Source organism: Mesocricetus auratus, unplaced genomic scaffold (genome assembly GCF_017639785.1).
Source record: "Mesocricetus auratus isolate SY011 unplaced genomic scaffold, BCM_Maur_2.0 Super-Scaffold_100015, whole genome shotgun sequence".
In the NCBI taxonomy this organism is placed as follows: domain Eukaryota; kingdom Metazoa; phylum Chordata; class Mammalia; order Rodentia; family Cricetidae; genus Mesocricetus; species Mesocricetus auratus.
In genome coordinates this window covers 61,380,853-61,396,633 of record NW_024429198.1, presented here as the reverse complement: position 1 = coordinate 61,396,633, position 15,781 = coordinate 61,380,853, and the positions used below count along the sequence as shown (strand labels likewise).

The 15,781-nt window shown below is 53.4% G+C and overlaps 1 protein-coding gene across 3 annotated transcripts in view; it reads right to left on the bottom strand.

Annotated features, from left to right (window-relative positions):
• Positions 1 to 15,781, bottom strand: part of Lims2 (LIM zinc finger domain containing 2) — a 36,967-nt gene that overhangs the window by 19,231 nt on the left and 1,955 nt on the right. The window contains exon 1 of one of the 3 annotated variants that reach the window (XR_005881730.1): positions 10,498 to 10,777. The exons of 1 other annotated variant lie outside the window; for it this stretch is intronic. Coding sequence is in view for 1 of the 2 variants with exons in the window: in XM_005065308.4 (XP_005065365.1) it covers positions 10,498 to 10,508 (11 nt within the window). In the remaining variant the exon portion in view is untranslated. Of the gene's footprint in view, positions 1 to 10,497; positions 10,778 to 15,781 lie in introns of those variants that run through there. One more of the 3 variants, XM_005065308.4, reaches the window with a different exon arrangement.

Sequence of the window (15,781 nt, the reverse complement as noted above, 5' to 3'; positions counted from 1 at the left end):
ATATGTCAATAAAGCACTGTTGGCCAATAGGGAAGCAAGACAGGTGGGACTAGGAGTCCCGGAGGACTCTGGGAAGAAGAAACACAGGGAGTCAAGATGTAACCGCCATAGGGATAAGAAGCCCGGAAACTTTTCTCCGGTAAGAGAAATACTTAGATTGGCAGTTATGGGGTAAATACTTAAGTCAGAGCTAGCCAGTAAGAAACAAGCAAGGCCAACAGCTTCATAATTAATACAGCGTCATGTGTGTTATTTGGGGACTACAATGCGGCAGAGCCCAGGCGACTGGTGGGGAAAAACCAAAGCGGCTGGCAAGGAAAAGGCATCTCTCAACAGGTGGAGATCTGAGGAGATGGCTCAGATGCCATGCAAGTGTGAGGACCTCAGTTTGAGTACCCAGAATCTATGTAAAAGACAAGGACAGTATCTCATGTGTCTGCAGCCCCCCGAGTTCCTAGGAGGATGTGGGAGACGGGGACCGGAGAAGTCCCAGGTGCTTGCAGGCCAGCTAGGCTGATGTGCCCCAAGTGGAAGGTGGGACCAGTACCCAAGCTTAGGGCGTAGCTCATCCGCACACACTCCAGGGCTAAGCAGATAGCAACTGTCATTCTGCAGCCCTGGACGCTTTTCAGAGCTCCCCGGCTGCGAGCGGTCCAGGGAAGGCCCGTGGCCTCCTGCATCCCTGCCATAAGGCAGAGGGTCAGAGATGGATGGACGGTCCGTGTCCTCCTTTGCACAGTCAGCTCTAGGGCAGACAGCAGCCTGAGCAGCTACCCTCTGAGGAGACAGCATTCCCCCACCCTCAGAGCACGGTTCTGAGAACCAAACCCAGAGCTGAGCACCCACACCCCCTGCTCCCTTTCCTCAAGCTCGGCCCTCACAACTCCAAACACGCATAGTCTGGACAGGTGGCACAGCTAAATTATCACAAGACATCCCTGAGCTTGACAATAATAGGGCAGTCTGGGATTCTTTGTGCTGCAAAGACACAAAACTCAGGGCTAGGGGATCCTGTTGAGGATCACCTGGGACTAGACTCGTGTCTCTTCCTGTTCCCCTATCTCCCAGGGTGTCACACAGGTCTGGCCGTCTAGACATTTCTTCCTCCACTCGAGTGAGAGGACCTGGGAAGGAGGATGACTGGGTTTCTTTTAAAAGATCTTCTTGAACCTGCATGGTGCCGCACCCCTTTAATCTTGGCACTTAGGAGAAGCAGAGGCAGGTGGATCTCTGAGTTTGAGGTCAAACTGGTCTGCAGGCCAGCCAGGGCTATGTAGTGAGACCCTGTCTAAAGAAAACAAGGGGATTTTTTCCACTTGTTTATTTATGGTGTGTGTGTGTGTGTGTGAGAGAGAGAGAGAGAGAGAGAGAGAGAGAGAGAGAGAGAGAGAGAGAGAGAGAGAGAGAGAGAGAGAGCCCACTCACGCCCGTGTGTGTACCTTGTCACCATCTGTAGGGGTCACAGGACAACTGGCAGGAGTAGGTTCTCTCCTTCCACCATATGGGACCCAGGGATTGAACTCGGGTCATCAGGCTTGATGACAAATGTCTTAGTCTGACCTTGAACCTGGCCTTCCTGTCTCTGCCTTCTGAGCACTGGGAATCAACCCAGGGCTTCATGTGTGCGAGGAACGCAATCTACCAACTACATCCCTAGCCCACGCATCAGAGCCCTGTGAACTTCAGTTTCCTCATCTGTAAAACAAGCCCAGCATTGGCTGTCAAAAACAGACAATGCCCGCAGGAGAACCTGTGATACCCACAAGCTACTCCCCACCCCCAATCACTGGGTCTTTGCTGAGTGCCTGCACTGTTTCAAGCACTAGCCAGGTTTGGGGTGAGCAGAGGCTCTCTGTTCAGCAAGCACAGCTTCTACAGTTCCAATGGAAGCTTCCTTCAGCCAGCAGCTTCCTCCCCTGGGACGACTTGGCCTGTCTCCCTGGCCGCATCAGCATCACTGGTCTCCTGCACACGTAAACAAGGTTTGACACAAAGACAGCCCTATTTCTCGTCGTGTGAATACCAGCCAATTAACACGCTGCCTTGGACAGCTGGACACAGATGCATTTGACCACCAGAAACACCTTCCAGGAGCCGAGGATGTGGTTCGGTTGGCAGAATGCTTGCCTTGCTTGCAAGAAAGTCGTGGACCGGACCCTTAGCGCTGCAGAATGCTGGGTACAGTGTCTCCCTCCTGTGATCTGGCACTGGGGGAGTGGAGGCAGGAGGACCAAGGCCATCATCAGCTACATAGCAACCTGGAGACCTCCCTGAACTACATGAGGACCTGTCCAAAAAGGAAAAGAAGAAGAAGAAAAGCAGAAGAGAGCTGAGAAAAGGGACATATTCCTATCCAAACCTCCAAATCCTCTTAGAAGCCTTAGTCACACCCCTTTGGTCCAGCTCTTGGCTTCTTTTAATCAGGGACACTTCAAGTATGTCACACCTGTCACAACAGAGAACTGTCACAAGGAGTGAGCCAGAAGTTCAAAGAAAGCCAAACTCGGGCGTTGCATAACCGTGCGTACACACACTCCGGGGCCTGGCTGGAGCTTAGGTTCCCTTACAGTGCCCACACCCTTCCTTGTGCCTTGGTCATGCTGTCTGTTGTATGCACCCCGAGGTCACTCTCCGCTCCCTGGTCACCTGTACCCTGTCGCCGCAGTTTATACCAGACGCAGCCAAAGCTGACCAGGGAGGGCTCCACTCCAGCTGGCCGTGTGCAGGTGACCCACTGGTCCCCACCTGAGCAATGGGACTGCCTAGGCCTGTGCTGGCCTCTGCTGCCCCCCCCCCAGAAGAACCAGCATAGGCAGTGAGCTCCAGGCATCTGCTCGTCTCTGCTGCCCTGGTGCTGGGCGTCACAGGCAAGAGGCCAGCTTTCTTTTTTTTAAGGTGGGTGCTGGGATCTGAACTCTGGTCCTCCTGTGTGCACACACTAAGTACCGAGTCAACTGAGTCATTTCCTCAGCCCCACAAAGACCTTTTCCAGGGCTCTACCTCCCCTGTCAAGCTTCCCTCGCCACTGGCAGGAAGTTTAGAAAAACCAGAGTGGTGTCAGCCTCCCCCACACTTCTTCCTCTGCCTCCTCCCCTGGGGCCGTTTGTCCCTTAATGCCAATGACCCTATAGCCCCTGCCTCCTTGTCCTCTCTCCCTAACTCTTTACAGATCTCTTGCCGCCAGATGGCCCTGGGGTAACGGGTACAGGAGCTATGTCCTCTGGTCTCTCTCCTCAGGGACTCCCAGAATCCTCCTAAGCCCAGGTTAACGCCCTGAGCTACTGTGGGGACCATCCAAACCCTGCTGTCCCCATCTCCCTGCTCTGTCGTGTCCAGTTTCCAGGGGGTCAAGCAGTTTTCGCTGCAGCCTAACCTGTGCTGGAGTCACAGCCAAATTTTGGCTACTGATGTCCCGGACCATTAGAGCCAGGTTTGTGCCTCTCTAAGGAGACAAAAAAAATAAAATAAAAATAAAAAAATCGCCCGTTGTGTAGCTGAGGACGCGGTTCGGTTGGTAGGGTGCTTGCCTAATGTTCCCCAAACCCTGGTTCAGTCCTTAGCACAAAACCAAGTCTGTAGTTCCAGACTTGGGAGATGGAGGCTGGATCAAAAGCCCCAAATCATCCTTGACTGGCTACTGTTAGCCAAGGCTAGCCTACGACACACGAGACCCTGTCTCACAAAATAAAATAGTCTCAATCTGAAAGTCGCCAAAGGGATGGCGCGGGACAACTGGTCTCTGGTGCCTTAACCTCCTAAGCGTTTGAATCTCAGACTACATCGAAACCCACACCAACGGCGGCGCCTGCTCCCCCACCCTGTCTCCAGCCCAGCCCTGTTCCCGTGCCCGGGCAGCCAGTCTCTCAGAGGGTCCAGGAGGAGTTTCCTATGCAAGTCCGGCAGGCAAGTACTAGCTTTTCCGGCCATTGTTGTCGGCAACCCTGCCCAGCCTCTCACTATTTACCTGAACTCTCTGCAAGCCTTGCTTGGCCGGAGTGGGGCGCTGCAGGTACCCAGCCAGGATGCCGGCAGTCGCCCAGGCCAGGCTGTCAGCCGCATCCCCCGGGTAAGGCGTGGCAGCGGGAGCCTCCTCCGCTGGGCAGGAGTTGAGTTACTGGCTGGATTGCTAAAGGGCAGCAGGGTCAGATCTGAATAGAAATCCTGTCCCTGTTGAGCTGCCCGACAGAGTCTGAGGAGTGGACTAGGGCTGGGTTCTATACAGTGGGAGCTTGAGCTCTGTTCCACACGCACTGGGCTGGGGAGTGGGGACTCCGAGCCAGTCCTTGGAACAGTTAGGAAACCGCCAGCTAAGCAGGACTTGGTAGGGTGTGCCTTTAATGCTAGCACCCAGGAGGCTGAGACAAAATGATCTCTGTGAGTTCAATGCCTGCCTGATCTACATAAGTTCCAGGCCAGCCAGGATTACAAAATGAGGCCCTGCCTGAAAGTTGAAAAATAAGAATAAGAAGACTAATAAATAATAATAATAATAATAAAGGAAACCAGCTGCGGCCCCACACATCCCCATGCCACGTTGCTCCCTTCTCTGAGAGCTTGCAGTATGAGTGCCTGGGCTCCCGGCCTGGGCTAGGATCTTGGCTAACCAAGAGCTAATGTCCATGCTTGAGGTTGGCTCGGCTGGTAAAGCGCTTGCTTTGTTAGCGTGAGGACCCGAGCTCAGACCCCAAAACCAATTTAAAAAGCCAAGAGTGTGGTGGTTCGCCACTTGGAGTCCCACGGTGGTGACATGAGGGGCCCGTGGGCCAGGCAAAGCAAGGAGGATCTCTGGCAGCTCCCTGGCCAGCTATCCTGGACAATGGTGAACTTGCAGGCAAATAGGACACCCTGTCTCAGGGGAAAAAAAAAGTACCTGAGGAGTGACATCAAAGAGTGTCCTGACAGCCACACGTGTCCTACGCTCTATGTTCCTGCACACTTACCCCACCAATTGCCCGTGAGTGCACAGACACATAAGAGCCAAGCATTCCCGAAATGAAGCCCGCACTGTCGATTTTCAGAGAAGCCCTCATGGCTTTTACTTGCAGAGAGTGACACAGTGACTTGCCACCCAAAGACAACTGCCCTAGGGGGCTAGGGGACTAGGGGAGCTCATGGCCACTGCAGTCTGAGCTATTTCTGCAGTCACTAAGGCAGAGGCAGAGCAGGGAATCCTGGGCTGTCGCTGTGAGCCTTCCAGGTAAGATCATAAAGCCTGAGTAGCATCTTCCCAGGCCACCCTAAAGAAACACTCACCAGGGCTCCTGACAGCCAACTGAGTCCAGGGCCTGTCTTCTGCACTCAGGTGCCAAGAGGCCACATCAGCAAACCCAGAGACGGAGTGCTACTCATTAACAAGACCTGCCCAGAATAGCCTTTGTAAGGGCAGCCAACTCCAAAGCTGCCCAACAATCATTGATTCAACAAATATTTTTAAAGGCCATTTAGAGGCTGAGTCCAGAGGAGACAAAAGGCTCCCAGATGCCCACACACCCACTCTCTGATGTAGATAGCTGCAGGCATACAAACCCTTAGGCAGAGAGTTCTGGTAGGCAGCATTAAGTTCATACCTCCAAGGCATCTCAGCCTCCCCTACACAGAAGGTCTTAAATGCTTGAACCCAGGACTCTTGACAACGCACCATCTTAAAGACACATGCGTGTGGTGGTTCACACCTGCAATCCCAGCGCTCCACAGGGTTCAAGGTTGTTATCTTCAACTACATATTGAGCGGGAGGCTGGCCTGTCTTTAGTATTTATGTGTGTGTGTGTGTGTGCATATGTGTATGTGAGTGTGTGTATGTATATGTGTGTGTGCATATGTGCATGTGTGTGTTTGCATATATATGTGTGTGTGCATATGTGTATGTGTGTTTGCATATATATGTGTGTGTGCATATGTGTATGTGTGTGTGTTTGCATATATGTGTGTGTGTGTGTATGTGTGCGCGCATACATGTATGTGTGGTCCTGGTAAGATCCGGGAGGATGCAACTGAGGTCGGCCAATGGAGCACCTGCAGAAGCAACCCCCCTTTCCTGTAATGGCAGCTGCGTGCTCCCTGCAATGGGCAATAAAACACGCAAACAAAGCCATACCATCTGAAAGCAGAACATCCTTTGGGGGACATCCCGAAGAAACCATCTTCCTCTGTATGATGTGGGTTGGTACGCCTGCTCCATAAACGGAGTGTACCATGCACGTATGGAAATGCCCCCTCCCACAACGCCTGATGGGTCAGAGAATGGACTTGGATCTATGGAAGTGAGGGACAGACTGTGGTGGTTGCTACCTGGCCTTTGTGTGTGTGGATGATAAAGCATGTGACCGAATCATGTGATCTTCCCAGAAAGAAAGAAAAAAAAACTTGCCCCTTGTAAGGGAGGAGTCACCGCGGGGAAGAGCCATGCAGACACTGTCCGCTGCCGCAGACTCTGCTGGAAAAGCGGGAGGTGGGGGTGGTGAGATTAGGGGGCCGGCTAATCCTTCTTGCAGCTTGCAGAACTCAAGGCAGAAAAGAATGTCAACTGTATCTCCACTCTTTCACATAGAACACAGAACCCTTGGGGGAGAGTCAGAGAGTGAGGAGGAAGAGAATACGATGGAAACTGTAAAAGATGGCCTTGTTTGGTCTTTGAGAGAGAACGGAGAATCCGTGATCCAGCATGCGGATGGGGACGTTAACGAGGGCCAGTACGGGGACTGTGTAACGAGGAAACACTCTGCGTTTGAGCTGAATGAGCCAGAGGAGACTTTTAAATAAGAGATGAAACTTTGGACCCGAGCTGGGCAAGACAGTGCAAAGGGCTGAGGCCAGCTCGGGTGAGGGTCTTACGGCGACCCCAGGGCGGCGGCAGCACCCTAACATAAAACGGGGAGACGGCTCGTGGGGAGTGGCTGTGGATTATGGAGGGCTGCATGAGTAGGGTCCCCCCCCACACACACAGCACTACGACGCACGACCGTAACCATTGAAATTGAAGGTTGCATTGGCCACATCTAGAATCACCAAACTGGCCTCTGGGGTCCCGAGCTGCGTTAAGGGGAGAAGGTTAGCTGAGGACCAGCAGACATCCTCCGTGCTTCCTGAATGCACACACAGCTGGACCAGCCGCCTCACAGTCCTGCTGCCCTGTCTTCCCCGCCTGGCTGGGCTGACCGTAGCTTCTCAAACTGGGAGCCACAGTAAGCGCCTGCCTCTTGTTGAGTGTTTGATTACGTCAGCTTTGTTCTTTTAAAGGAGCAATTGATATGGAATAGAATTTGGGCTTTTTTAGGGGGTGGAGAGGGGTCTTGCTAAGTTTCTTTTTAAGCATCCCTTTAGCTGTCCAAGACTAGCTGATGCTTGCTTGCAGTGGATGATGGCCTCGAGACATGCTGTCTACCCTCTGCAAAGGTCTGTTTCTGTGATGCTGACCCTGGCCTGTCTGGCAGATCTCTAAATGCAGCTGAAGGAGCGGTACAGACGGAAGTAAAGGACTTTGCAGAAACAAACCCTCCACTGATACTACTTCCAGTTCTTTGGAGAACGCGTGTCAGACTTTAGAAATGATCGTTCTAGCTGGAGAAGCCACCTAGTTGGCTTTTACTTGAGAGCTTGCTTAGAGGTTCTAACAGGAGAGCACAGCTGCGACTGTAGAGAACCTGACTTTGAAGTCCCAAGGTGGTTACACCTCCCGCTGGTTGGATCTGTCACCATGGCACCTTCTCTTCCTCCAATACACACAGCTCCTGTCCTCTCCAGCCCTCTTCCCCGGCCCAGCCCTTTCCTGGGCCTCACCGCTCCCGCCCTCCAGTTGCCCCCTTAGACTGGCCCACACCTAGAGTTCCCTTTCTCCCTCTCTTATCTGCGGGAAAGCAAGGTGTTCGCCAATGCCCCCTGCTGAACATCCCACGGCAAGCTATTAGTGACCTGTTCCTGTAACAGGGATGAAGATGTTCTCAAGAGACATTTGTGTCTCTCCCTTTGGCTATCAGACTTTTTTTGTTTTGGTTTTAATTTTTTTGAGGCAGGGTTTTTCTGTGTAACCGCCCTGGCCATCCTGGAACTCACTCTGTAGACCAGGCTGGCCTCCAACTCACAGAGATGCCCCTGCCTCTGCCTCCCGAGTGCTGGGATTAAAGGTGTGCGCCACCAACGCCGGGCTTGGCTCTCTGACAATGAACCCCAAGAAATCAGAGTTGCCCTAGGACTCTCATCATGGGGAAGAAAGATCCTGGAGCCTAGGACTGGCCCGGAGAGGGACTTGTTCAAAGAGATCTCACATGATTCTGACAGCTGTCAGGCTATCTTTCGGGAGAGACTGGAGCTGAAATCTTGACAGGCCAGCTACGGGCAGCACCACACCCTGACCAGGACCTGCTATCCATACGTTCCTCTTGCCTTCTTTTAAACCTGAACTTCCCTGAAGATGGATTGGAGAAGGAGACAACTTAGGCAGTCACAGGAGCCCCCCCCCCCAAGTCTCTTCTCAATGTGACCTCATCGAATAACTTTCCTTTCTCCGTTTTCCATTATTACGGTCTATTTAACTGGCCCGTTGAGGCGGTGGCTGACAGAGCCCAGGCCCTGGCTCTAACAGCTCTGACGATGTCCTGTCCGCTCCACCTCCGGGAGATCCTGACCCTGCCTCCCAACCCCATCTCCTCAGCACCCTGGCTTCTGGCTTCCTGCTTGTTGTCTCCCTGGCTCCTCTCAGGCCTCTCTCTGACCAGCACCAACAGATGCGCTTGCAAAGGACGCCACCCCAGCTCTTCTTCGGTGGCTCCCCGAAGCCCTCCCTCTGCTCTCGACACCACTGTCTAGGGAAGAGGTGACAAGGAGGACCCTGAGGACCACCTTGCAGCCTGGCCCCAAGCAGCAGGAAGGACTGGGTCTGGGAGGGGGCCCGGGATCCAAGCGTGAAGGCCTGCCCCACCTCGCTGAGGCGAGGGACGCAGAGCACACAACAGGGGCATAAAGAACCCCCACAGTTCCTAGGACAAGAGGAGGCTCACCCACTCTGAAGTCTGACTCAGACCCGTCTGCTCCTCCCAGACAAGCCTGGCTAGGCTCTCTGCGTGTTCCAGGGAGGGAAGTCCAGCCTGGAACCTGTGGTGGACTCTGTGTCATCTCATGATTACTTAAAACACATGAACCGAAAAGAGCCACCAAAATGGTCAAAGAGGGCATTACGGAGGAGGGGCACCCAGTGTCTAGGGGTTTCTCTGTTCTCTGGGATGAGAAATAGTACCCAGAGTAGAAAGGAACGCGTTGTCCATGACCCCATGGCCAGCAGATCTCCCGATCTCTGCTCCCACCACCAAAAACCTTCCTCAGTTTTCCTTACTGACTGCCCAAGGCTGACCAGTCCATAGTTGGGTGCCTGGCTCTGTGGCTGCTTTCTTTCAAAGCTGAGGACGCAGAGCCAAGAAATTGGTAAGGATTTCTGCCAGGAACTGGGGAGGGTGGGGGCAGGCTGGGAGGCACAGAGAAGCGACCACAGCAGTCTGTGGGAAGACCTTTACCACCCTCCCGGGTGGGGCAGGTCCTTGCACTGTGAAAAGGAGCTGTTTACACACTGGGGGAGTACCCAGAGCTGAGGGGGGAGGGAGCTCTGGGAAGCAGGAGCTCAGGGCGGGTCTCACTCCATGACAGGCTACATGGTGTTCCAAATCCAGGGCTACCCTAGGACTCGCAGCCACTGTAGTCAGCAACAGTGTGTCCCTGAGGCAGAGGACGTCCTGTGCCTCAGGGATCTTCAGGTCACTAGCCCGCACTGCTGGGGGTTGCCCCGATCCCAGGATGGTTTACCAAAGATCGCAAAGGGGACAGGGCTCCCCAGGAGCTCCCGTGTAGCAAGGCACGGGGCAGAAAGAGCACCCCTGCCAGCTCTTGGCTAGACGGGTCCCTCAGCCTCAGCCCCCAGCCTTTCCAGCCCAGCTTTGAAGAGCGCACTTGTACCCAGCGGCACGCCAGCAGTAACTGCAGAAGCCACCGCTGGCTGGGCTCTTGTGGACCTGTGACCCACCTCCTCGAACCTCTGGAACCTGGACGATCTCACCTGTGAAATGGAGACCCGAGAGTCTTGCCCAGGGCAGACTGGAGGCGTAGTCCCTGGCCCCGCGGAGCCGCTACACTTAGGGATTAGAGACAGTGCCCCTCAGGTCCCTAAGCACCCCTCACCTCCCCCCTTCCCCGTTTTACAGAGTCAATGGAAGGCTCTAGAGTGACTGTCCCCCAGGATCACACAGAGGCTTGCCAGGAAAGTCCATGGCTCTCAGCCACATTCCAATGCGCTCGTCTTTAGGTGGCTGGTGACCTTGGATAAGTCCGGAGGGGGATCACTGGAGGTGGAACTGCCATTGCCCACACATGCCCGCAAGGAAAAGAGTGGGACCCCCTGCCAGATCCTCTCAGTCCCAGAGGGGTTGCAGCCTGGGAGCCGCGAGGGTGCAGGAACTTCCCGCATCCGTCCCATGTCATCCTCCGCCCGCCCCGCAACCTAAAGCATCTGTTACCTTCCCGTCATGGTGGCCTCGCGCCTAGCACCGGTCGGCAATCCACCCGCTGTGTCCCTGACACAGCTGTCCGACTGAGGGAGGAACACACCCAAAGCGCGAGGCCGGCTCCGCCCAGCCCGCAGCCGGGATGAGGGGGTGCGGGGCACTGTCTCAAGGGGCACAGGGGATGCCGGTGCTAGCGTCAACCCTGGAGACCCTAGAGACTGACACTAGAGACACCCAACTTGAGTGGGTCGGTCACGTCCTCTGCAAGCCGGACTCCGTTGCCACCTCCCGGATTCCGGGCATACTTTTCCTTTTAAAGGGAATGAAGTTATAATAAACACGCACGAGTTCGCACCCCACCCCACCCCCGCTCACTCTCCCTCCCACCTCATCCACCCTCCCCCACCCATGCCCTCCCCCCACCCCCATCCCAAGACACTTTTAAGGGATGTGGCAGGAAAGCAAAACTCAGAGAGAGAGCATTGTGCGCGCACGCGCGCGCACTTCCTCGGAGTTCCCACTGCTGCCCCAGGCAGGAAAAAAACAGTCGGATTTACGCCTCCAAGACGTTTCTGGGCGCCAACTGCCTCCCTGAACACTGAGGGATCCACTAGTCTGTGTATCCCCCTATCAGAGAGGGCAAGGTCCGGGTGGTCTTCTTGCGTGGTGAGCTTAGCTTGCCCTTCAGACCTAACACCAGTGCTTTCCTGAGAAACGTACCGTTTATTGTTTGTTTTCTGACAAGGTTTTGTGTAATCTGTGCTGTCCTCAGACTCCCTCTTATGTTGCCAAGAATGACCTGAGCTGCTAATCCTGCGGCCACTGCCTCCTCCCACTGCTGGGATTCCAGAAACTCAGTTGATTGGATGCTGAGGATAGGACCCAGGACTTCTGCATCCTAAGCGCTCCACCCACTGAGCCAGCCAAGTGGTATATGGTATAGACTCCTGTCTGTAGTGAAACTGCTGACAAACCAAGGAAGATGGCTTGCCCTAAAAGGATCTGATGATAGAAAAACATTCAGGAAATCATTTTTTCATCGATCACTGAGAAAACCTGTTCTCACACAGCTGACATCACCAAAGCAGGATCTACAGGTGTTGTTGTTGTTACTTTTTTGCACGTGTCTTGGCCCTTCCTGTCAAGTTGTAATTTGAGGGTTGGTTAGACACAGAGTGTGAGACGGTCTACGGTTCCTCTGCCAATGTCGGGAGAAATGTCTTCACAGTTGTCAACACAGGAATAGGCATGCGAGGCTGAGCAGAAATTGCCCGCTGGGTGATTTAATCAAGCATAGAAGTCTCAGGGGAACGAAAAGCCAAAGGCAGGGGGGCTGGGAACACGGCCCGTGGCACAAGTTTGAGAACTGGGGTAAAAAAGTCGGATTTGGTTGGTTCTACATGCCTGAAACCCCTGCTGTTGAGGAGGATCTGTGGGGCTAGCTCTGGGATCCAGGAGAGATCCTGTGTCAAAGGAGTACAGTGGAGAATGATCTAGGAGGGCTCGCAGTGTCTTCCTGTGGACTCTGTATGCATTCACCTGCCCTCACAGCATGCTCACACACCACACACACTCACACAGGGACATTGCATGACTGTTGTACGGCTGTGGACATGCAGGGGTCTGCTGTAGATCTAGGATCATTTGTTCATCTGATACCCAGCTAGAGACGCAGAACTTCTACACAAGACCAGCCCCAGCGTGGGGGCTCACTGGACACTCAGCATTCCGATTCATGGCTACTGAGTACACCCTGCGGGCAATGTGTGCTGCCTTGAGAGCCAGGCAGCAAAGGGCTCAGGCACTGTGTCGTTTGCAATGTTAGAATTCAGTAGAGATATGGCGTGGGTGTGTGAGGCCCTTGCTAGGCTGACAGGTGCTAGTGTGGCATGTGTGCTGTGTGTGTTTGGGTGTGCGTGTGCACACGCGTGCATGCATGGATGGGGTAGGTGTGGGAGTGCAGGTGGTTTTCCTGGACAGCGGAGGGGTACAACAGCGGGACAAGGGGTGTGGGGAGGTCTAGGCTGTGGGGAGGTCTAGGCTGAGGAGATGTTGTTTTGAGTTGAGAAGCAGGAGGAAGCGGGCATGAACTTAGAACTCTACCACAGATGTGGGAGGTTTGGCCTGGGTACAAATCCCACCTTAGGGTTAAATGAGTCCCTGAGGATGTCCGTGTGAGCAGAGAGCCCTCCATGAAAAGGGGAGGAGAGGAAGAGGTCCTGGCTGAATAGGGCAGGCCTGGCAAGGAGGAGTGGCTGAGGAGACCACTCTGTCAGTTAAGTTCTTACCTCCTAAGCACGAGGCCAGAACCCACTTAGGAAAAACAATGCCAAATGTGGCGGTATATGAGGTTGTAATCATGCTGGTCCCTGGGGGTTTGTGGTCAGCCAACCTAGCCTATTTGATGAGTTCGTGGCCAGTGAGAGATCCTGTCTTTGTAAAAGCAAGGTAGACAGTACCTTAGGAACAACAGCTGAAGTTGACGTTCCTGCCTCCATACACACATGCATGTGCACGCGCGTGCACACACACACACACACACACACACACACACGCATGCACGCACGCACCTGCATCCATACAAACCCATACACAGAAAGAGATTCAGGATGCCACGGAAGCCAGAAGAAGAGCTCTAAGGAGCCAGGGAACAGCGGCCCCTATCTCCAGAGACGGCAGGGGGGTCTGGGATTGGTAAAGGCAGGCCCACAGAAGTGCGGACTCCACATTCAGCCCTATCAGAGAGGAGGGGGGACAGGCACCCTAGAGAAACTGAACCCAGGAGGCCCTGGAAGGAGGAGGACAAACACACAGATCTGTGAGGCCGTGGTGGGGAAGTGGCGTCACCTTGTGACTGGGCTAAGGCTGGTCAGATGGAGACAATGTGCCCCAGACTGAGGCTTGGATCACATACTGAGTGCTGCGACTTGGGGAGGGAGCCGCGGATGGTCTCTGAGATGTCTGAGGTCAGGGACAGGACACAGGGAGACAGAGCTGGGACTTACAGCAGATAAACCCCCGAGAAGACAGCAGACCCTGATTATCCCTCAGTGTGTCTTCTCTCCAGGCCTGAGCCCCATGCTGTTCAAGGATGGTCAAGAGCTCACGGCTGAAGCAGGGTGTGGGGCTTCTTCAGGTCGCCGTGCCAGACCAACAAGATGAGGGTGAAGAGAACTCACAGGCTCCAAGCGCCTCAGTTGGCTTCCTCCAGCACCTGTCTAGAGCCAAAACTGAGTTCCACCTGAAGACCAGAATGAGCGGGGCCTTGGAGCCCTTCTAGAGTCTTGTCAACATGATGGGATTTTTGGAATCACCATGGAAACAAATCTCTGGGCACATGTGGGGTTATCTAAAATGGGTTAATTGAGGGAGGAGACTCTGAATGTAGCACCATTCCATGGATGAGTTTCTGGGCTGAACTAAAAGGGAAAAACAAAACAAACAAACAAACAACAACAACAAAAAAACCCGAGTGACCAGCAAGACGGTACAAGCCGGTAAAGACGCCTGACGGACTGAGTCCTCACCCAGCGTCCACATGGCAGAAGAACTAACTCCTACAAGCTGTCCCGACCTCCACAAGGTAGTCATGACACGTGCACGCCCAAACACATGTACAAACTGTGGTGGCTGACCTTGGTTGTCAACTTGGCCATGGAACCAACTACAACCTAAGTCTCTGGACTCTACTATGAAGAATTTTCCTGACTGGATCATTTGAGATGGGAAGGCTCACCTTAATCTGGATTTATTTTTAAATGTCTGAAGACCCACCCTAAATGTAGGCCACACAGTTAAGTGGCAGAATACATACAAAGACACGCAAGAAGGAATCTTGCTTTTTGCCTGCTTGCTCTCGCTCTAGATGGCAAGTTCATCCTTCCTGCTGCTGAGACATTCCATCGCTGGCATTAGGACATACTTCTTCAGAATTCATGGCCTGAAGGCAAGCTGAGACATTTAGCCCCATGGACCGAATAACTGCTAGGATTCTTGACCTTTCCGTCAGGAGATAACCATAGCTGGACTAGCCAAACAACAGTCTATAATCCACCCCCAATAAAAGCCTTTTAATATAGATTTATTCTGCCCTGTACCTCCAGAGAACACCGACTAGTACATCCACAGAAATAAATGAATGTAGTGACTTTTCATAATTAAAAAGTGCTAATAATAGTAAAGTCACTGAGTGTAAGTATTCTTCTGATTCCCGAATGCAGATAAATGTGACCAGCCGTCACCTGCTGCTGCTGCTGCCTGGCCTGTCCTGCCACGATGGACTGCACGCACTGGGACTGTGAAACACATTACAGTTGCTTGTCTCTACAACACAACAAGCAACGAACCCACATAACCACTGTAGACAGGCTCTGTAGAGGAGGCCACGCGCCTTCCCCAGCAGACAGGAGGGTGTGGCGTGTAGTTACAGACAGCCACGTGGGATGGTCCAGCTCCCTCAAGGCGGATCTACCTAAGCTCTCTCCCCTGCCTCTAGGTTGAGACTGGTTTCTGTGAGGAGTCATCAGAAAGCCGGTAAGCAGAGAGGATAGCTGTAAGAGGAAACAACGTTCCCACCTGGGAGAGAGACAATCTCACATAATGTCTGGAAAGTGCTTAACCAACATCCGTTAACCGGGGCCATGTACCAAACCGAAGACATCCACTGAACAGCACCGCGTGTTTCTGGCTATTTCAGGCAAGCAATGCCATCCGTCGGAGGATGTTTTCTGCTTGTGGGGAGAGGGCTCAAAGGGGAAACGGCCCAGGAAGCCCATCCCACCTCCCGACGGTGTGCTTTGAGCTTCGGTAAACGCCCACCTCAACTCCTTCTTTCCTCATTTGGTTCTCTGTCCCTCTGGGAAGAACCCGAACGCCTGGGAAGCCGGCCCATGGCTCAGACAGTCCCATTGCATCTCCCTCTCAGGATATCAGTGGGTAAAACGCCAGGCCGCGGTGGAGTAGCCCAAATCCGCATCGCTGGGGCGTGGTCACCCATGTACATCCCAGGAGAAACCTTGTCTTTCATTCCTTTGAGATAGGTTACATTTCTCTATTTATTTCTCTCTACAGCAGTGGTCCACACAGTGAGTTCTAGGTGAGCTAAGGCTACATAGAAAGACCCCGCCCCCAAAAAAAACATAACCAGAAAGTGGTGGCACACTTAAAAAAAACATCAGTCGCACCTTCCGAGTGGCCTAGTCATCATTCAGTCCTGCCCCAGCTGATTAGACTGACAACTGCCTTGGGACATAAAATCGATGGACTTTCAATATGTCTCTCCATTGGTTTGATCTGA